The sequence below is a fragment of the Cyprinus carpio genome, chromosome A3 (assembly GCF_018340385.1).
Source record: "Cyprinus carpio isolate SPL01 chromosome A3, ASM1834038v1, whole genome shotgun sequence".
NCBI classification, from domain to species: Eukaryota; Metazoa; Chordata; class Actinopteri; order Cypriniformes; family Cyprinidae; genus Cyprinus; species Cyprinus carpio.
Genome location: NC_056574.1, coordinates 30,902,171 through 30,925,948, shown reverse-complemented (window position 1 = coordinate 30,925,948; position 23,778 = coordinate 30,902,171). Strand labels below are relative to the sequence as shown.

At 37.2% G+C, this 23,778-nt stretch overlaps 1 protein-coding gene across 1 annotated transcript in view; it reads right to left on the bottom strand.

The window, feature by feature from the left end:
* LOC109059977 (glutamate receptor ionotropic, NMDA 2C-like) overlaps nt 1-23,778 on the bottom strand; it is a 58,861-nt gene that overhangs the window by 8,026 nt on the left and 27,057 nt on the right. The window contains exons 3-6 of the mRNA XM_042729803.1: nt 20,068-20,666; nt 15,825-15,939; nt 9,664-9,875; nt 993-1,161 (exon numbers count right to left, since the gene is read on the bottom strand). Of these exons, the coding sequence (XP_042585737.1) occupies nt 993-1,161; nt 9,664-9,875; nt 15,825-15,939; nt 20,068-20,666 (1,095 nt within the window). The remainder of the gene's footprint in view (nt 1-992; nt 1,162-9,663; nt 9,876-15,824; nt 15,940-20,067; nt 20,667-23,778) is intronic.

Genomic DNA, 23,778 nt, shown 5'->3' with positions numbered 1-23,778 from the left:
CATTTATGTTTAATCGAATGTGTCACTTGCTGTTTTTAACCAATTGTAAAATTGCAGTTTCTAAATGAAAATTTGTCTTTTTTACCATGTATATATATATTTTTGTATATGCAAAAGAGGTTAATTAAAAACTGTCTAAACATCTACAGCAGAAAGTCAGTCCTATGGGTTTGGAATGATGACAGAATTTAAATTTTTGGGTGAATTGTGGCTTTAATATCCGTAAGCATGTTTTTTGTTGCTGTGCTAGTCCAGTAATCACTATGGGAGTGAGTGTGTGTGTGTGTTTTTGCAGATTTACAATCCAGGCTCTCTCTCTCTCTCTCTCTCTCTGGTTAACCCACATCACGCACGATGCCCGAATGAGCACAATAGTTTTTCAGCATCCCAGAAAATTAAAAAATGCAGGACAAAGCAGCAGCACTAGTCACAGTCTGAAACTCTTTAGATGCCGCTGTGCATCAGACGTCGACTTACTTGATGGAGATGTTTATTTACAAGGTTTTTTGTATCATTTCAATGCCAGTCACGTCCGCCGGAAAGAACAAGCGTTTAGAGCCATTCTGGAGTCAAACATGTCTCTCTCATATAGATTTAGGTTTTGTTTTCTTGTTTAGCTTGACATCAGAGATGCTAAAAAAGTTGTAGAACTAGTTTGCATTAGAATCTGCCATTTCATAATAATAACTTGATATTAAAAACATTTAAAGCATTTGCGAACCATTTTACTTACTATATGTACAATGAAGTATTTTAACTAACAAAATGTAATGGCACTTGATTTTATCCATCAAGAATTGATTGGATGATGAAAAATGGTATTGAAATAACTGGTTGTTGGAGGAGAGGAGTTGAAAAATGAGAGGGCGTGGGAATGCTGACATTGAAGTAAGATTATGCAGAAGACCATTGAATCCTTTAAAATAAGACCAGCCATGTGTATAAAGAAAGTAAATTGGGTGAATTTTTTGTTTTGTGAAGTGTTTTCTCACCTCTCCGATCATACCGTTCCAGATCCCTCGTACCAGCTTGCCATGTTTGCCGTTGGTGACCAGGTAGAGGTCGTAGGAGAACTTGATGTTGCGAGAGAGCTTTTTCAGGATGTCTATGCAGAAGCCTTTGCAGCACAGTTTGGTGTAAGGCTCAGTGTGTCCGACTATCCTGTGGGAACACAACAGGAACTTTATCAAGTTTGACAACAATACCGAAACTGTACAAAAAGAAAAAATCAGTTGGATGTTTTCTCTTGGCATTAAGACGTCTTTAATATAGAACTGTAATTTTCAATGGCAGTATTCACAAGAATTTGAAATCCAAACCTACAAGTACCAGCGATGTATGGTAAAAAAAAGTACAAATGCGTAAGATATTTGTACTTTACTCGAGTATATATACTTCTGTCGACTTCTACTTTTACTGTACTGCATATTATAGGCAAGGCAAGGCAAGGCAAGTTTATTTATATAGCACATTTCGTACACAATGGTAATTCAAAGTGCTTAACATAAGTAGAAGGTATTATGATGATGATGGATATAATTAATAATAAAGAAATTTTATTTTTTTGATTTTGATTTGATTTTTGAGTTTTATTTTGAATTTATTTAAGTTAGAATAGAAAATGATTTTACATAAAATACAGTGAATACGTAAGATACAGTGCAATCAGTTCGGACATCGCACAGTGCTCATTCAATAAATGCACAGCTAAACAGATGAGTTTTGAGTCTAGATTATAGAGAAATTTGATTCTTTTACTCTGATACATTTCTCCATAGCCTTTTGTTATATTTGCGACTGCAAAGTCCAAAAAAATCTGACACAATCTCTCCTGATCAGTCATAGCAGTATTCAGTTTGCAAATTATAATTTTTTTATCAGTTTGGTTCCTTTAAATTTGTCAAGCTGGTTTACAGATGTTATTGATCCATTTCGCAAATCCCAAATCTGAATCGAAATCTCAAGAAGCACAAGCACACCAAGCAATGCCTAACAAATCTCAACGAATCTCCACAAAATTGTAAGTCTGATTTCTTAGAAAAGTAAAACGCCATCTCCCTACCACACAATGAATCAATGAAACAAGCACCACCAATAATGGATAAATGGAGAACTGCAAGTGTTTCTTTTTGGGCTGGTGTGGCCTAGTGGTTAAATATCCAAATGTTTGAGGGTTTCAATTCAACAAGAGGTGTTTTATGGGCCAAGAACCATCATTCAAGTTACTCTAGGGAGACTGAACATGTAATCCTTATTGCTGAGCCCTGCAAATATTTACATACTTTTTAAACAAGAACATGAGCTGTAACAGGCAATTACATAATGTAAGTGAACATGGTTCAGTCTGAATGCTTTTAAAATATCTCTGAATGTTAAGACCAACCCTAGACATGCATGTTTAGTCTTTAGGTGCAGCTTGTGGTACGCGAGAGGTTTTAAATAGGTCAGACATAATACAAGAACAAGGTCTTGTATATAATCTATTTGCTTCTGTCATTAGTTACTCAGACTAGTTTTGTAATTATGTTCAGTGCCAATCCATTTGCCACCGTCAACAAAAAAATACAAAAAAGGCCATTTCTGTGCAGATATCTGAAATGAAAAACCTTTCAGTGGTGGCTGTGCCTCATTAACATTACATTGCTTCCTCAGTCTTGGCCAGTTTCCTGGTTCCTTGATTATGAATGTCGAGTCGAAACTTACATCCAATCATGAGTGATTAACGACAGCTCCGATAAATCCATTCACACTGTTTCATGGCAGTGACGGAGGCTGTTTGTGCTTTTCTACGGCCAGACAGGGAATAACACTGCATTCTGAATGTATAACAAGGAGCCTTTATGGTTATAGTCTCTAAATAGCATTAATGCACACAAGAAAATGCAAGAAAATGTCCTCTGGGAGAACCTAAAAACGGCAAGTAACTACAAAAGGGAAGATTACAGGAGCATTGATAATGAGACGTGGTGAGAGGACGTGTGACGTCAGCAATGAGTGGGTGGATGGGCAGTGGCCATCACGACAGGTCCTTGTGTTTCGTCGCAGCTGTGACAGATGGAAGATCACAAATCCAACTCAAATTAATCACAAACAAATAAACATGGAAGAGAAACGGCGTGTGGGATCACTAGGCTCAGCTCTTATCGGATAAGAGCTGTTACTGTACAGAGACTGTACATAATGCCGTCAGGATAAACTTTGTTCTTCTTGTGGTATTTACTCAGTTATTTACATACAAACTGAACAGTCATGTTATTTTAGTCTGTGTTTAGACTGGCACAGAAAGTCTAAACAGGAAATAAAACACATACATGAAATCTGACACGTGAATTTTTTACAAACATGAGCCAAACTACCTTAGTAGGTGGATGACTTGAAATCCAATTAAGATTTATGTACATTTTTCTCAGTACAAATGATCAAATCAGATTTCACATAGTATTTACATCATTTGTTGATGCAATTGAGATCAGGTAAGATCAGGTGCTGCAACAAGAGGACTTCATTAAAACATTTACCTGCAGGCATAACAGGGACATACAATGCAAATAAAAAATAATACAATAAAGTAAATAAATAAGAATAAAATTAAGTATGTAAAATTACAAATAGACAAATGAGTGTTGTACACACTAATAGTCACATACTGTACCTCGGTTTTGGGGTCATGAATCGATATGAGTTCGGAACAACAGGAAATGTATTTTTTCATTTATGTTGAACAGACAGTATGCTACATACATGTAGCATGAACAGTTGTTTTCGATTTGAATTACACTGTAAAAAATTATTGTGATTTTAACAGTAAAATACTATAAAAATGCTACAGTAAAAACCTGTTAACTGGTTAACAGTAAGTTTCCATACTATATTCGGTGAATAAATGTAATTACATTTAATGTCATTTTACAGTAAGATACTGTTAGAAATATGTTTTTTGGAAGTGAAAAAGAAAAAGTCATTGTATAATTTACATTGAAAAAACGTAAATTGACACTCCCAGAATTCCCTGCATGACACTTCATATTTGATGGTTTTTTTTGTTGAAATAACATGTTTCTTCTTAGTTTTTTCTTCTTATCAGTTGTGTACATTAGAGTTTATTCTTACATCTGAAGTTGTTAAATTAATGTTTATTGCATTATTTCATTATGTGTCACCATGATTGGTTTAGTGTTTGTGTGAATGACACTGTGTGCACCTTCTATATATCAGTATTGCCCTCCTCAGCTCGTAGAAAAGCTGTTTGTGAGAAAAGCTGTTTGTGATGAGCTTCGGTTCATCATGTGACTTTCTCTTCTCCACCAGTTTTTGGTGGTTATCAGTGCATTACAATGGTTCAAAACAGATATTAATACTTCAATATGTTGGTTTATTAACATTACACCAGTTAATGAAATATGGTATTTTATTGTAAATTGAAGTTAAATCCGTAAAACCTAAAATGTTGCTATCATATTTTTAGCTGTGAACTTCTGGCAATCACAGCTGCTGGTATTTTACCGTAAATGTCACAGATTTTTTTTACAGTGTAGATTGTATAATTTCAAGATTTAAAGCAAAAACAGAATGGTCTGACTTTAGATTTGGGAAATTATGCCATGTAAGACACCTGCACAAAACAAATACAGCAGACGGACTTAAACACTACTGTGAAGGTGGCTCCCAAATCACGTTATGCACTATTCTATGACGTTTATTAGTATAAACAGTGCGAGTAGTGCGTTCACACTTAAAAATTCCAAAAAGAAAAAGTGCACTTTAAACACCCATATGATGCACTTAAATAACCAAAAAAAAAAAAAACCCAAGTGTGGAATGTTGGACACTTCGTGCACCCAACTGTCGCAGCTTTAATTACGTAGTGAAGGGGGAGGGGCTATCAGACTCCGATTATGAATGTCACAATAACCTTATATAATTCATGCACTACATGGTTACATAGTGCATAGTACATAGTGCATAAGTACATAGTGTATGAATGCATAGTGTATAGTGCATCATCTGGGTCGCAGCTTACTTTAATATGCATTATATGGAGGTAAGAGGAAAAGAAAATGCCTTCAAAACATTTCTGAAGACATTCAGCTCCTCTCTGAGATAAAGTAAAACTTTCTAAATTTCCGTAAGGGATGTCGTTATAATGAGGTTATGTCGTGTAAACAACATAATATAGAATTTATATAGATCAGTACCTTCATCACATTTCCGCGTTCAAAAATCAATGACAGTGTTCATAGCACAGGACTGTTGTCATTTATCGATGTACAGTTAATCAAAGATACTTTATCAAAACATATCAACCACAGTCTACAAACACTGTGCTGTATAAATAATGCTGTATTCCAATGATTATTTCATTATTTAAAGGGGCGTGTGCAAGTCTACTGTATGCACATATCTGCAAGATGGCAGCTAAATGTATTTACAAATCAGAAATGATTTTTCTCGCTATTACAAGCAACAGCAGAATTGTTTTTAGAAAACATTGTGTTTCATGGGGAAAAAAAACTAACTAACCCTACCTCTTTTTTTCAGTAAAATATTATTGGTTGACAGTACTGTTATTACAGGATTAACCTGATGTTGATACTAGAACAAATTCACAGTCACTATGTGCAGGTGCTCTGATCTATGGTGCTCATGAGAGCAATGCATAGTTTGAGTCGGACACCTACATTTCCCAATCCCTCCCACTTCCTGTCCTCCCTCTCTAAAAAGCAGAAAGTAATTACAGAAATCAATATTAAGTGCAGATTCTTGCTGTTGTAGTAAAGAAGAGCATCAGTTTCAGGGAGTGGGTTAATGCATTACCGAAGTAGTAGAAATGTCCATCCAGTTCACATTAGTGAGACGTGTGGCAGAACATCCAATCCAAAACACTTTCACTGCTACATCAATAGGTTCACTTACTCAGAGAAATGCAATCAATACGCTTAAAATGTTTCCCGAGCACTTGTGATTTGAGCTTAAATGTGAGCTTTTAGGAGCATTATTTTGGTTCAGCTTTCTACACTTGAGCATTATTTGTTTTCAGAGCTCCAGCTCATTTCACAATGCCTGAGGAAAAATAAACAGTACAGCTTTCAACCAGATCTTCAGTCTGGATTCATAACGAGAATTACAACCCTGGAAAACAACAGCAGGCCTCCATATTGGTTTAACATGAACTGCAGGCAATAAAGAAAGCATGAATGCCTCGATCACTACATGGTGATCAAAATGGTGAGCATGAAAGCATGATCCTGTGTGTGTTTGTGTGTGTGTGTGTGTGTGTTTGTAAAATAAGCAGTATAGAGCTGGATTAAAACATTTCTTGAAGAAAATGTGAGTGATTGCAAAGGCATTGCTAGGTGGTTTCTAGAGTGCTAGGGTGTTAATGGTGGTTGCTAGGGTGTTCGTGGTGGTTGCTAGGGTTTTATGGGTGGTTGCTAGGATTTATGTTTCAGCTGTTTGATCATGTCGGCTCACACTATATATTAATTGCAAACAGCGCAGCCTGTTCATTATCAAAATAAAATACAGTCACCCAAACATATAAAAAGTAACACTAGTCAATTTTAAATAGTCTGTATAACAATCAGGCTAATAGCCTATTTAATAAGTTACATAATGTCCATTTCTGAACCTTAATTGTTTTAAGCCTTTCTGGAGTGAAACTATTAAAACTTTTTTTCCTTATAGCCTCATCATAAGTCTTGCAGGATACCTAAAAGACATAAAATATGTTTAGTAAATGAAATTGTTTAATTGGATAGGTTAATCAATACAAAAACTGATAGTAAAACATTGCAACAACCTTCTGAACTTTTGTTACCATTTATAATCTCTGAAGGTGAGTTGACCCAGTCTTCTGTGTAGGACACTGTAGAGGAGAGGAAACATTATAGAGAAAAATTACAGTATAAATATAGTTTTGATATTAAATATATTAGTTTTACATGATATAAATAATTAATCTTACCTGCTTTGTGTAATCTTAAGTGGTTTCCAGTAGGTTCTGGATGGTTCCTTCAGTGCTGGCAGGAGGTTGCAATGGTTTTCTGGGTGGTCTCTAGGGTGTTCTGAATGGTTGCTAGAGCATTGCTAGGTGGTTGCTAGGTGTTCTGGGTAATTGTTAGTGTCTCTGAATGGTTGCTAAGGTGTTGGCAGGAGGTTTTCTGGGTGCAGGTGGTTGTAACAGATTGCTGGGTGGTTACTAGGGTGTTCTGAATGGTTGCCAGGCTGCAGCTAGGTGACTGGTAGGACTTACTGGCCCAAATCAAGAGTTCCACCTTAAGTCTCTGTGATATTCTGGTCTAAGCACAGCTTTCCTCAACAAACTAGATGGTTTGAGGTAACATTCATTTCTGTAGTGCAAACCAAAGTTTATGACTTTGTTCAAACACATGCCTTAGAAAGCAGTACTAATAAAGATTGGAAAAACCATGAATAAAGGAGAGAGAGGAAGAGAGATGCAAAATACAGAGCACTCTAATGACACTCTACGCTCTCTAACCTTCCCTGTAGCCTCTTGACTAATGGTGTGTAGCATAAAGGAGATTAGAGGCAATCAGTCACTCTAAACTCACACCCAAACGATAGCACATGCAATCATCACCATAAACCATGACAACTATTTGTTTGACATCAGTCACAGCATCAGCAGACATACGGTACAATACAATCAGCCCAGCCCCTTTAAGACAGATTTGGATTGCAATGCAATGACATTCAGACAGTGTAAGTATATCGTAGATGTCCAAATACTTTTTGCAGCCACTGTTAAATTATCTTGTAAGTATTTCCCATCCATGCTAATTTGCTTTGTTCAGCTGTTTCCGGGAGCTCTTGAGGCTTGGCCTCAAAGTAATGAGTAGAAAATCCCGAGGGAATGACTCTTAAATAACATGTTAATGGACCTACCACAAAACTCTGTGTGTGTGTTTGGAGAGGGGAGGCAGAGCGTGAGGGGTTTGAGACCCTCCGCTGAGTCCAGCGCAGCTTTAATAAGCTCTGCTAATTAGCAATCAGTTCTCATGAGGTGAGACACAGTCCTGTGAGTATCCAGTTATCCTCATCCAGAGCTGAACGCTAGCAGTTCCCAGCTTGTGAAGGACCAAAAACAGACAACTGATCCTAATGCTTTACAACAAGATCTGTCGACGAATAAAAAATAATTCAGAAAAAAACTGACACTAAATCCAGAAGAACTGTGGCAACGTCTACAAGTCACTTGAAGAAACCTACCAGCAAAGCTACAGTGCTGTAAAAACTTTTAGGCACTTACATGTAAAATTGCTGTAAAGTGAGGATGCTTTCAAAAATAATGTCATAAATATATTAACTTTTGTCCTACTGTAGGTGCACTTGCGCATAGTTTTTCAGGTACTGAAGCTTTAGGAAGGTTTCTTCAAGCGTGTTGCCACAGTTCCTCTGGATTTAGACTGTCTCAGTTTTTTCTGATTCTTCATTTCAGACAGACATTCAGATGATGGTGAGATCAGATCTCTGTGTGGAGCACTAACTCCTTCTGCATACAAAAATCTCACTTGATTATTACAGTTAATGGCAAAATGTTTGGAAATGTAAACTGATATTTCCTACTGACACTACAGCAAAAAATAAAAAATACTGACTTTAAAAAAATATATTTTTTTAGTGAAAATAGCTAAGACTTTTGCACAGAACTGTATATGCACAATTATTTACAATATCAATATTTGCTAATAAAAAAGGGCAGAAAATATAATGTAGCAAAAACACATTTTTGTGGCAGATGAATAAAGCATAACTAAAAGAGGTGTTAGAAGTCAATGATATAATACAGTATAATAATATAATATAATATAATATAATATAATATAATATAATATAATATAATATAATATAATATAATATAATATAATTCTCAAATTGCTCCGATAGCATGATAGATTTTAAGTCAAATGAATAATTTAATAATTTAATTTAATTACTCAAATTAATCAGACTTCCCAATGCTACATACTGAAAAACATAAAGTTAGTGGCATCTGTACTTTTAATTACTCCCTAACTGCACTCGATGTTTCTTTTTTCCATGTTGACATCTGTCTCACATTGTTTTATCTAATTCATTATTGCAAAAATCTGGCATCTCAAATTAATAGCAACACCTGACCATCTGCAGCCAGAATTATATCCAACAAAAGAGCAACAAAACAGTTAAGACAGCCACCTTTTCTCATTCTGTGCAGTAATATGATAAAGACTCTATCCCTTAAGACGAGCCCAGGTCTCCTTAATTATCCATTGTTAAAGTGCTGTCAGGAGTTTACTGTGCTGTGTGGTTGGCTGATAATGACCGCTGCAGCTTAGCACTGGCAAGGTGCACATACGCACATACACTTCTGATTGGACATTGCATTCATAAGCTTAACAGAAATATAGGCGATTGGTTATAATGCTCTACACTGCAAAAAAAAAATGTATGCGTGCAATGTGTGCGTGATCGAAATGTAATTCTGCAAATTCTCACTTTTAATTGATGTTTTCATTTCATATTGTTTGGACCACAACATTATTCAAAATATGTTCCACAAAAGAAAGTCATACAGGTTTGGTACAACATGAGGGTGAGTAAATGATGACAGAATTTTCTTTTTACCTGAATTTTTAAGCAGACCAAAACATGATTACTTACGTTTCAGTCTTGTTTGACTGCCGTCTGCAGGGGACGGTGTTACTGAGGCAGGTGCCAGTAACAGGATCCACAGCTTCTACAATCACAAAAGGCCTTTCCTCCAGTGTGGCCACTGTCAAGTGACGGTTATCAGACACAGTCTCCAGGAAGGTCCCATAACGTGGCCAGACAGGGTACCTCGTCTGCAGGATACCGGACTCGTAATTCCCCACCTGTTAAAAAGAGAGAGAGAAAGATGTTAATGTGCTTAAAGCTTAAAGCTGTTGAATTTAGTCCTGGGGATTTACAATAAAATAGCTTACACTCATAAAACTCAGGCAGAAATCCATAACTTTGTCATAAAAAATGTTTTTCCCCTTCTCTATTTTATGCATTCTAAGTATCCATATGTGCAAAAATAAAGGACTTGAGGGACTGTTATTTATCTTCATTTTTTTCTGTTTGCTGTGTTTACACTTGGGTTGTTATTCATTGTGCAGAATTAGAGGCTTTTGTCAATTTCCTCTTGAACGGGTTTAACATACATCATTATTAGTCCTGTTAGAGCAAAGACAAGACCCATGAGAAAAATGCCATATACAATATGAGGACTTCTGTTTCAACCTAATCAAGGAAATGAAAGCAAGGCTGTATTTAAATGACTTCAAGCCGATGCAAATCTCTGAGTAAGCACTTTCTGCCGGTCATGCTTTATTAGTTCAGATGCAAGTAATCTTTGTGTGATAATTATATTCATTAGATTTTATGGTGCTTAGCAATATAGACAAATTGTAATTTATCAGCTAGCTCCTTTCATCAGGGAAAACACAAAACCACAGGGTGAAACTAATTACTGTTTTTATTAAGCAAGAGACAGTGTGTGAAATCGGTCCCTGACTGGAATCCCACGTGTGGATTCTTTTCTTACTTCGCGCTAACTCATAAAATAACTTATAAAAGCAGTTAAGTAATGTACAGCTCTTTGGGATTCTTTGAAAAATGATCGTCCTTATATCCAAACATATATTTGGTCAACAATGCATTACTTAATTACAATAATAAATGCAGCCTGCTTCAGTGAGTCACTTCACAACCGTCTAAACACATGAAACGCAAACGCAACAACCAGCACGATCATTGCTATCGGTGATAATAGAGCAGGTTGTAGTGCTAGCTATCATAGCGTTGGTTATGGCAGTATGTCAACTATTTCAGTTCTGGTTATAGTGCTAATAATAATTGTGTTGGTTATCATACTGCTGGGTATCATAACATTGGTTATCACAGTGTAAAATCAGAGTTACTGGTTACGATAATCATAGTAATAACAAAGTTTCCTATAATGCTAGTTATAGGATTGATTATCCTACTGTAGTTATGATGTCATTTATGCTGATTATCATACTTATAGTAACTATAAGGTTGTTTATACTGCTAGGTATCATAGTACTGATTATAATAGTAATAGTTATGATAAGAGTGTAAATTATTATTGTGCTGGTAATCATAAAGGTTTTTATACTGATAGTTATCATAGTATAAATTATCACAGTGCTAGTTATGATAGTGTCAATTAATATAGTGCTGGTTATCATGCTAGTAATTATGAAGTTGTTTATACTGCTAGTTTTATCACAACAGACCGGGTCATCGGACCAATCAGAGCAGAGTAACATTATGCAAAGGAGGGATGAATCTTTGAACGAATCATCTGAGAGTCGTTGAGAATTTAAATCCATATTATAAGAAAATTAAAGTGTTTTTTGACCTTGCATGCATGTAAACCTGTTGTTGGGGACTCCCAAAACCAAATTATAAACATTTCAAATAGAATAATAGGGGCACTTTAATCTTCTTCACTTTTGTCAAGGCGATCGGGCCATTGAACATTTTGTGGAGGACTTCTGTGGACTTTGTGATCAAGTGGATTTTAATGATGTAGCATTTAAAGCCATTTTTCCTTTCAGTTTATATGAAAATATTTCTTGTTTAATGCCTCTCCATACTCCCAACTGGACTTTGGCTCAATATATTGACTTAGCACTTTTGTTGAGTGGTTCAACTTTTACTGTAGGAGTTGCGGATGAGGAAGAAAGAAGAAGAAGAAGAAAGTTGTGACATTTTGCCAAGTATGGTAACCCATACTCGGAATTGGTGCTCTGCATTTAACCCATCCAAGTGCACACACACAGCAGTGAGACGTGAACAACCATGAACACACACCCGGAGCAGTGGGCAGCTATATCCAGCACCCGGGGAGCAACTGGGGGTTCAGTGCCTTGCTCAAGGGCACTTCAGCCATGGGTATTGAGGGTGGAAGAGAGTGCTGTTCATTCACTCCCCCCACCTACAACTTCGGGTTACAAGTCCAACTCTCTAACCATTAGGCCACAGCTGCCCCTAACCCCTGCAATCCTACAGGAACCATGCAATCCTACAGTAGACGCCACACCAGAGTGTTCCCACACCCCAAACATCATGTCAGGATTTATTAATGCCACAACCGTCACTGCCAAGCCCTTCCTTTTCATGTCATGGCCACCATGCTTGAGGCCTAGACAGCTTGGGCCTAGACAGATAAGACTAATGGCCAGTGTTATAGACCAATGATGTCCGTGCAAGTGGCTGGCATCCCGGTGGCCTCAATGTTCTCAAACCATGTGGCCTCAGTGCTGTCCAGCCTGGAGGTCCTCCCTCCGTCAGCTGTACTGCCCATGATGGCGGTTGCCATCTTATGTGTATGGGTTGCACACTCTTCTCCAGTCCATGAGTCTGCTCCAGAGCCTGCTCAAGTCCATGAATCCACTGCAGAGCCCACTCAAGCCCTAGAACACAGTCCTGTGTTGGCACCAACCTCTGAGTTTCTAGCCTTTCCTGTTTTGACCAAAGTGGTCACAAGTAAACCCTCTGCCAATCCTGTCATGGCTAAAGAGACTGTCTCTCAACTCACAGTCTTCCATATCACGGCCAAGGAGGTCATCTCTGAACTCTCTGCCTGTCCTGCCATGGCCAAGGAGGCCATCCCTGAACCCACTGCCTGTTCTGTCATGGCCATGGAGGCTGTCTCTGAACACTCTGCCTGTCATGTCATGGCTATTGAGGCTGGTCACGAACTCTCTGCCTGTCATGCTGCGGCCACAGAGGCCATTCATGAACTCTCTGCCTTTCATATTAAGTATGTTAATAAGTATGTTAACTTAGCATGTTTCTTAAATATCTGCAAACATATTATGGTATTTTTATGCTTTAGTAGAGTCAAAATCTTACAAACAGCACCTTTAATGTTCTCCTCTCGCACCTGAGGGCACCTTAGCAGCTTCTGACAAAAAGATGTCATTGGAAGATGACACTAGTGAAGTCATAAGGAAAGAGTTATCACGGGCTTTCAGCCTCACTGTGTTTGAAAAGAACAATCTTCTGCCTAATAAATTACCTGCACAGTACATTACATCAGCAAAGCAAAGAGGCCTGGAATGGAAAAGCACTCTTTCAGCCTGGCACTGAAATAGATGTGCAAAACAGCCATATATAAGAGTGGTATATCTCCCACCTGAGGCAAGGGACAATGGTGAGAGACAGATAGTCAGTGAGAGCAGAGAGAGTCATGTGCACAACACAGAGAGACGATCCATTTCATCAAAAGAAGTTCATCATGCCTGCTGTCATCATGCACCGAGACTCCTTGTGAATACGTGAGCAGGATAAAAGAGGCCTCATTCTTTGAAGAAAGTAAAAAAAATCTCACTCTTTGTTTATCAGGCTCAAAGAAAGTAGATAACAAAGCCGGAGTGACTTCAACACAAAGGGAGAAATATCTGTTAAAGGAAGAGTTCACAGAAAAATGAAAACTCTGTCATCATTTACTCACCTTCATGTCGTTCTGACCCATATGACTTTCTTTCTTCCATGGGACACAAAAGGGGAAAGACTCATGCCCTTGCACTTGCAGTAGCGAACCAGAGTTTTAAATCTTCCAAAAGGATGAAAATGCTTCATTAAATTATCATTAAAGTAGTCCACAAAACTTATAATATCTTCTAAAACCACAGGATAGCTTTGTGTGAAAAATCTAAGGCATCACTTACTGAAAAGCATTAGCATCCACCCTGGTTTAAGAAATGAGAGGGGTAGCTGAATGAATCATTCACATCAAGTTTTTTTCTTTTTTTCAAAGAATCAGTTGATCAGTGTCATAAAACCATTCTAAAAGGATTAGAATCATCTGTAAGCTTCTGGTTTTTGAGTACAGCTCACTGATTCAACGATCTGCTGTTAACATCTCACTGGAGTGAAAATTATTAGTGAATAACAACTTAAAATCCAGTCTATTTTTCACACAAAACTACCATTCTTCAGAAAATAGCGCACAGATCATATGGTCTACTTTAATGATACCTCATGCTGGATTATGTTCCTTTTTTGAAGCTTGAAACCATCGGTCCCCAATAGAAATGAGCGAATGGCTCTTCAACATTTTTCGTTTTGTGTTCCACAAACAAAAGTCTGTCACAGTTTAGTTTGGAGACCAATTCTACAACTTTTGCCTCAATAAAGTCCTAATTTCAGTCCTAATTTAAAGTCCTAAAATAACAGATCACTCTAAATTGTAATGTAGACACATGCGTTTTCTGTAAAGCTGCTTTGAAACAATATTATTATTTATGTGCTTTATAAGTAATAATAAAAAGCTAATATGGTAGTAATAGGCATGCTAATAATTGGTCCTTTAAATAAAGTGTTAGCATGAAGTAATATAAGTTTGGAATGACATGAAGGAGAGTAAACAAAGACAGTTTTTATTTTGGGGTGAACTGATTTGGGGTGAGATTAAATGGAGAGCAACATCTAATATTCCTCATCAAATTCTTGTAATATCTCGGCTCTGTTCTGAGATAATATTTCATCTCTGTTGAGAAACCTCTGTCTGGAAGCTTGTGACTGCCACTGAATAAAAATAAAAAGGTACTGTAATTGCACAATTATGACTTTTTCTCACAGTTGCATGATATTAACTCACAATTCTGACTTTTTTCTTGCAATTGTGATTTATATCACACAATTGTGAGACCTTATGCTCGATATAAAGTTGATATTTAAACTAGGTTCACTAAGTCTCCCGAGTTATGAAAGAGCACTCTTTCCAATTTTCCACTGGGAGCATGTTATTTATTGGTGCATGTATGCCAAATAAACCAAAAAATATATTTTTGTTGTTGTGGAAAACATGCTCTTGCTAGCTCTGTATCAACATCTTATCAGTGTAAAAAGTGATAGAATCCTATTGTCATGAGATTCCACCTTGTTTTAAATAGTAGAAGACATCTGATTACAGTCTGTGTGTGTTCAGCAGAGAGTGGTGACTATGTCGAGTCTGACGCCAAATCAGAATGGCCGACATCTCATTTGAGCTTGTTTCTATTTTTTATGGCTTTCTCTCTCAGTGGTGATCCAGACCAGCATTGCATCACTCTCAGTTCCTGATATAACTTCACTCCACCTGGAGGGGAAAGAAAAGCGTGGCCTCTGCCAGGATGCTTTGGGCAAGATTCCACACCCAATATGAACCGAGTCCAACCTGAAGAAAATATCAATAGCGAGTAATTGCTTAAAGACTGCTGGACGCAGTTTTTTGAGGCCCTGAACCAAAACAGTCTTTATTGGCACCTTTCCCACTGACCGTGTAAACAGTGTTGGGGTTGCATGAAAGTAGTCACTGAAATGTTTTTTTGTGCACATTTCCATGAATGAATTGAGGCAGACTGTTTCAATTTGTATCATCTGCTATCACTGATGTGTGAAGACGGACCCTGTGGATGTGCTATCATTCATGGTGACCACTATAAAAATGTAGTGCTTCTGAGAATGGTTTGCTCATAAAACCAGACAGTACACAGATGATGTCATCTAGCTCTGGTAAAAACATAATGTTTAATAGGACGTTTCCTATTTCCATTCTCTGAACATAAAAGTGAAAGTTGACGCTTTTCAAACTAATAATGCTAAGGTGTACGTGCTATTTATCTATGGCATTTTGACTCACAACTAGCCTGAAGGCAATGAAATCTGTGGAGGTGCATTCAAGTTGATGATGCTATTGGAGGTGCAACATTTTGAATAGAATATGTCAGAATAAAATGAAATGTTTCGAAGTTTTACATGCAAAAAAAAAAAACCATTTGTACCTTATCCCACAGTCTCCCACGGTCCAGAGTGATTATGATCATGGAAGGGTTGACCAGATATCCATCACTGTTGAAGGAAAAGTCAGTGTTCTCCCAGGATACATTCAGCATGTGCCTGTGGAAACAAGATATGTCAGGTTTTACTTTCAAACATATTGTTGGTGGTCATTAAGTAACCACCCAAAGCACCCAAGCAACCGAGAACCCCCCAAAACACCCTAGCAACCACATAGCAACATACTAAAAACCACCCAGAACAAACATTTTAACAACTGCAAAGCAACACACTTAAAACCACCCAGAACACCCTAGCTACTGCACAGCAACATACTAACACCACACAGAATAAACACCCTAGCAACTGCATAGTAAAACACTTAAAACCACCCAGAACACCCTAGCAGCCGCATAGCAAAATACTAAAAAAACACTCTGAACACCTTAGCAACTGAATAGCAACATACTAAAAATACAGCCTAGAGACTGCATAGCAACACATTTAATTTCACCCAGAACACCCTAGCAACCACATAGCAACATATTAAATAACAACCAGAACACCCACCCTGGCAACTGCATAGAAACACACTTAAAACTACTCGGAACACCCTAGCAACCACATAGCAACATACTAAAAACCACCCGTAACACCCTAGCAACTGCATAGTAAGATATTTAAAACCACCAAGAACACCTTAGCAACTGCATAGAAACATACTAAAAAAAAAACAGAACACCCAGCCTAGCAACTGAATAGCAACACACTTAAAACCAACCGAAACACCCTAGCAACCGCATAGCAGCATACTAAAACCAACCCAGAACACCCACCTTCTCAACCGCATAGCAGCATACTAAAAACCCCCCAGAACACCCTAGCAACACACTAAAAACAACCTTGAATCCAAACAACTGAATAGCAGCACACTTAAAACCACACATAACACCCTAGCAACCAAACAGCAACATACTAAAAACCACACAGAACACTCTAGCAACTGCATAGCAACAAACTACAACCTCGAACAACTTAGTAACTGCATATTAACACACAGTAATGCACTAAACACTTTCCCAGGACACCCCAGCAACACACTAAAAACCTCCCAAATCACCCTAGCAACCACATAATAAACAACAAACAACCTAGCAAATTCATAGCAACACTTATAACACCTCAGAGCAACTTCACAGTAATACACTGATCAACTTCCCAGAACACCCTAGTAATGCACTAAAAATTACCTAGAACAACCTAGCAACGACATACCTGTACCACTGCACTAAAAACCTCTCAGAACACCCAAGAAACCTAATTACAATGCAAAAAACAAAAAACAAAAAAACAACCCTATAGCAACTAAGAACCTATTCTTTTGATCTGGGCCAATGCGCAAAGACTTAGCAACCACATAGCAACACTCTGACAACATCCTAGCACCTTGGCAGTGAGTTTTGTAAAGGCAAACTGTTAAAATCCATTTCTAAACATTGTTACCTGTATAATTCTTCAGCTCATTTCTTGTTCCTCTATTTGTTCTCCAGACATATTTTGTGGTTTGTATTATGTTTTGTCTGTCACAGTGGAAATTGGATTGATGATTTTAGCTTTATATTTGGTCATAAACTGTGAATGGTACATCTTCTGAATTATCTCCATTAGAGACCTTAAAAGTGCAAAAGTTCTCTTCATAATACAAACTAAAAACCTCATACTATTTTTAGTTGATTAGCTCAAGTTTACCAGTACCTCAGATCAAGCGGAATACATCATCAGAACAAACTCAATTAGTGCTTTGATAGTCTGATACACTTTTGATACTGAACATTGCATCATGGCTAATTTTATTGAAAACTTATAATCTTATGCTCAAAGCATTAATAAATCAGATAATTGCAGCCATCATGCAGCATAATTCAGTCTCGTTGTGGGTGGGATATTGGACAGCCTTGTCTCATCTATACACCTCACACACACACAGCGTCCCAGCGGAGGTGATGAAAGCCCCCTGAGTATTATGGGCACACTTGAGTGTCATCTGTGTGAAAAGCCAGCATAAACTGATAATCTGTTGTAATCTCATTAACAGGTAAAATGATTTAATCGCAAGAGCATTAAAATCAGACTTAATTAAAAACGGCCCTTCAATAATGAGGGTGGTTCTTCTGGATCAAGATCATTTCAGTTGCATTTTATCTCAAAACTGAATGAGTAACGAGAAAATAAATCCCCTCAAAGGCAAGATTATACTGTCAAAAAGTCATGCTACTAAGGGAATGTGAATGTCAGAACCTGTTCAGCTCTGTTCCAAAACTTAGTGAGCTGCCTATAAAGGCAACAGCTTTCTTAGACTGTATGCTAACCATCACGTAGCAGCATATGTATATGATTTAAAATGATCTACACAGGTTCTACATAAGCAGCAACAACAACTCTAACAGCACTTTGAGTAAAAATTTATTTCAAATTTTGCATTATGCAAACAACTAAAATCAACCTATAGCTGGCTGGTCTCAGCTGCATGGTTTTAGATAGACAGTGCTGGTTTAAGAGAGTTAAGCTGGCCTCCCAGCATTGCAAGGCTGGTGTTCTGCTGGTTTTAGCTAGTTAGTCAGCTGATCTCCCAGCCTGACCAGCTAAAGAAGTCATCAAAACTCCTCTAAAACCAGCTATGACCAGGCTGGAACAAATTGGATTTTAGCAGTGTATGTATAAATGTATAAACTCTTCTTTTGATAATGGTATAAAAACCACTTGTGGTATTTTAGAGCAATGCACACACACACACATTTACAGATTTCCCACATGATTTACAACCCAGTGACCTTGGGCTGCACCAAAAACAGAGCACCTCTCTCTGCCTCTGCCGCTCATACTGTGGCCCCCTTTGGATGATTAAAACATTTTCTGACGAAATAGGATTTGTTGTGCTCCCTGGCACAGATGGCACCAGATTGCTCTTTTGGGCAGCCCTGGCAAGAAAGGCCACATCACATGTTATATCTTTGCTCTGATCCCTGTATCTAAATCTGGATGGCACAGACTGGGCAATGTGCAGCAAAGTGAGCACCCTGGTTTTTGGCCCTGCTACAGAAAACTACTGGCAGTAGTTCAAACTTTCCTGTCACTTTATATCCATCCACCTTAATTTTGCTTAGGTGATCCTGTTGGGTCAGGTAACTTCAAGGTTCTTGGGAGTTTTTGTAACCTTATCATAGATTTCATACCATTGCACATTTGTACATTGGATTTCCCAAATATCCTCCATCTGTTGTCCGAAATCTCTCCCAGGCCATGGCTGCATCCAAATTTCCCAACTATATAGTAAGCGGTATTAGGATTAGCGCATCCCAAATCAAAGTCCGTTGAAATGTCATTTCATTTTATTTCTGATGAAGTATTATTACTTAATTTCTATTACCTATTTCTAATAGATTTTAAGTATATTGCCCACAACCCCTTGCATTACAGTAAATTATTTTATTATGCCAAAAATACCAACGAATGTGAGGACAAAGCCCCTACAGTTGTTTTTAATAGGGATGCACAATATATCTTTACCATATTGATTATCTGCCAATATCAAATATTTTTAATGTATTGGTATCCATCATTTCTGTTAATTTATCCTATTTACATTAAGATAACCTCAGCCATCTTCCAAAGCTCACTTAAAAGCTAATCTTTAAAAACAATTACCGTTTAATAATACTGTTAAATGTAATCTTTACCAAATACTGTATATATTATCCATACACATAATTATTTTATTAGATATTGTTATTTATATTTTATTCAGACAAAATAGTATAGAATTTTTATATAAGCCATCTATCAATCATCAGCCATAACATGACAATAATTAGCATTATCAGCCAGAATTTTAATATCATTGCATCCCTAGTTTTTGAATGTATAAACTTTAGGGTTAAAAGGATAGTTCATCCAAAAAAAAAAAAAATTGTCATAATGTACTCTCCCTCATGTCATTCCAAACCTATATGAATATATTTTAAATAATGTTGGTAACCAAACAATGTATGGGCAAAAAATACACTGGAATGGAAAATGTTTGGTTCTTCAGAATATCGTCTTTCACATTCCATGGAAGAAATAAAGGCATGCAGGTTTGGAATGACATGAGATAGAGTTCATGATGACAGAATTTTTATTTTTGGGTGAACTTTATCACTTTAACAGTAATGTTTCAACCACTTGTGGCACCAAAAAAAAAAAACCCACCTGTAGAGAGTGTCATTGGTGGATGGCCGCACCAGACTCTGACAGTCCATGTGTCCGTCAGGAATAAACCCTCTCTGTTTGCGGAAGCCCTCCACTCCTTTCACCACGATGGCTACACCATCCCTGACCCTGTTTCTCAAGCTCATCTTCCAGCGATCTGTGATAATGCTGATCAATCCAACAGGGAAGCTGTCTGGAGGAGGCATATTGGGGTTTCCCACTGCAAGGCTGGTGATAAACCAGATATACCCCGGACCCACCAAACCCACTTCCCTGGCCATGGTGAAGAGGTACTGGGCCTCGTCGTGTGAGCAGTACACCAGCAGCACCTGCGCGTCGATCTGCTGAAGTAACCGGCGGGCACGGAGGTCGTTCATGCCGTCGGCTGACATGTCAAACGTCAAGATGTCCTGCAACTCCCAGAGGAAGTAAGACGTATCGATAAAGGAGCGGATTTTGTCCACATAGGTGTCATGGCCCGGGTACAGGCTGGTCACAACCACAAAACTGTCCCAGTTGTACTCCTCCATCATCTTGAACATCCCATTGATCTGCTGCTCGATGGAAGAGCCCAGCTGAAGGAAGGTAGAACCGTCACCCTGCGAGAAAGACAGCAAAGTGAGAACTTGACATCATTTCTCCATATTGCTTCTAGCTGTTAAATCCAAAAACATCAATTGTGTGTAATTTAATCATTATTGTATTACAAAATATTACTGTTTGTGTGTCTGCTCCCTAGTTTTTTATTTTGTAGATGAAGGCCAACTGCTACTATGAGAGGATTTCATATTGAACCACTTCCTGAGAGAGACTTTCAGCGTTACAGTGATGTCCTTCAGACAAAAGCACTGGGAAAGTAGGGTAAGCCTGTTCATTAGGCTGGGAACGGGAGACGTTTCCGTTTATTCCACCTGTTCGCTGACCCCTTTAACTGCTCTAAAAATCACAGTGCTTGAATGCATGTGTCATTGAACGTGTGTATTGCATTTAAAGAAGTACAAGGTGTGAGACCAAGAACGGTTAGAGCAATATAATGGGTTAGGTATTTATAAACTGGACCTGTTACAAAATGACAAGCTTATTTTTATATTACTAGATCTCTGGAGCTCAGACAGCACATCTGAATCTTCAAGTCAGCAGTGGTGCTGTAGGGGTTCAGAGAATTTTGACAGGACCAACCTCAATATATATTTATCATATAACAATCTGCGTTAAACCACTGCGTCCTTCAATTTTTTGAGCGTTCACCTTGAATACTGTTTTAAAGACTTTTAAATCGCCTTAATTAAGCTCCTTATCAATAATGGCTCATTTCAATTAAAGAAGAAACCTGACAGAATGACTACAGCAAACATCCAAAGCTGTCAGTAGATTGTTTAAGGTTACTGATTCTGACAGATTTTTATACAAATTGTATTTTATATGCAACTTACAAAATTAATTATTTGTATCTTTTTGCATTAAGCTGCCTGATTTTTGGCCAAGTGGCAGGTCATAAAGGCAGGTCATATATTTTTATATATATAAAGGTTATATATTTTAATGTATCAAGAACCACTTGTGTGAGAAAAAAACAAAAAAGCAAAGAAAACATTGTTTGACAGAACGATAGAATAATAGAATGATAGATACAGTAGATCATTTTATGTTAAAAAAGCATAAATGCTAATTTACTTTTACCAAAAGACTATTTACCAAATGAGAAAAGAACTAACGTGCCAAACACTCCAAATCACTCTTATGTGACTGAATGGAGTCTGTTCTCCTCTGAGTGGAGAACAGACTGCAATGGAACATTGTATTGCGTAGTGATGATAATGCATTGTCAGTGGAGATTATGTCAAGTTTATGTCATCTTAAAAGTAATCTTTCTGTATCTCTGCTCTCACCCATATGCAGTGTAATTGGCTATGAGCGTGAGCATGCATTTTGTTGAAAATACCGCTGATGACTCAAAAACTTGGTGAGCACTCTGTCTCTGCTTCGTTTTGCTGACGTCAGAAGCCGTATCTAAACGCAAGGCTTTGGAAAGGATTACCGCCCTCAAAGATTACAGACACTGTAGAGAATCACTGATGAATTCACCAACAGATCCTGCATCATATTAACCCTCTGGAGTCGATTAACGCGTATACGCGTTTTGGGGTATTTTCTCCTGATAACCCCGAAAAGAACTTAAATTACACTTTCAGTTTTGATCGTACAGATAAGTGCAATACATCAATCGAATCTGTAAAGGGTCTACTTTTTTTTGTATACAGACATAATAACAACAAAACTTTGTGCACTTATAAAAAAAGATAACAAACAAGGAGTGCTGTCTGCAGCCTTTGTCTGCGCTGATCTTCAGATACAAATGCGTCATTAAAATGAACTGTAACTCAGTGAATACTCAACGAAGAGACATGAGAGAGATATCTATAGAAAGCCTGACATGTCTACTTTTAAACTAAACAAGTGCTGCTGAAAACAAATATTCTGTGATAAAATAATCCATATGAAAACAACGCGATGTCCGTTTTTCACGTCTACCTTCATTATCTTCTAATGCGACCACGCCCCCCGCGCCGAGAGCGCGCTTTTGAGATTCAAATGTTTCACTGAAGCGCGCGGCTTTTGAATACGCCCACACAACAGATGACAACGCAGCGAGACTGTTCTTCAAGTTTTTATTATTTTACTGTTTGCTTCGCGATGAAGGAATAAGACATAATTCACCCCAAAAAGATGTGATGTGGTTGAGGATTTGAGATTTTGGATTTCCTCAGAAAAAAAGAATGAAGCACTTTATTCAGCAGAGATCATAAACATGAGTAAGTCTCTTTTTATTTATTTATATACTTGTACTAGTTTTCACATAACGTGTAAACATTTTACTAGTTAGACTTTTTTCCAAAGACTTTTTCCAAACTATAATTCCTGACTAAATGTATAATCAAGTGAAATATTATGAAGTTTCAATAACAATATACACTACTATACCATTCAAAAGCTTGATGTAAATAATATAAATGTAACAATAAATGTAACTGTAACAAATGTAACAATCATTGCTGTTCTTTCAATTTATCCCCCCTAAAAAAACCTAAAAAAAATATTATCAGCTCTTTTCAACATTAACAATAATAATAATAATAATAATAATAATAATAATAATAATAATAATAATAATGATAATAATAACAATAAATGTTTTATATTTGTAGAAAATAAGATTGTTAAAAGGATTTTTGAAGGATTGTGTGACAGGAGTAATGATGCAAAAAATTCAGTTTGAAAGTCAGCTTTGATTTTTCCTAATAAACTGTTTAACTGCACTCACAAGTGAATATTAAATTATGTTGTGGGATAATTAAATATATTCTAAATAAACTACAGACATAAAATTATATAGATTTATTTTGTCCTCACATTCTTGCTTGTAACTCATCCCTCTCAGTGACACAGCTGACTGAATGGCTCATTATGCAGCTCATTATGCAGGCCATTGTCTTCTCAGGTGTGAATTCATGATAGTTTTGACGCCTACTCGCATATGACTTTTACCAACAAAAAGTGTCTTAGAAAATTTAAATCAATATATTTTTTTCTGTAAGTGAGTAAACAAGATGATTTTCACATCATTTATAAAAAAAAAATATTCTAGGCTACAAGCTCCAGTTCTCAAAATTCCTGGGAACCAATTTTCTGTATGTGTTTTATTGCCTTTTT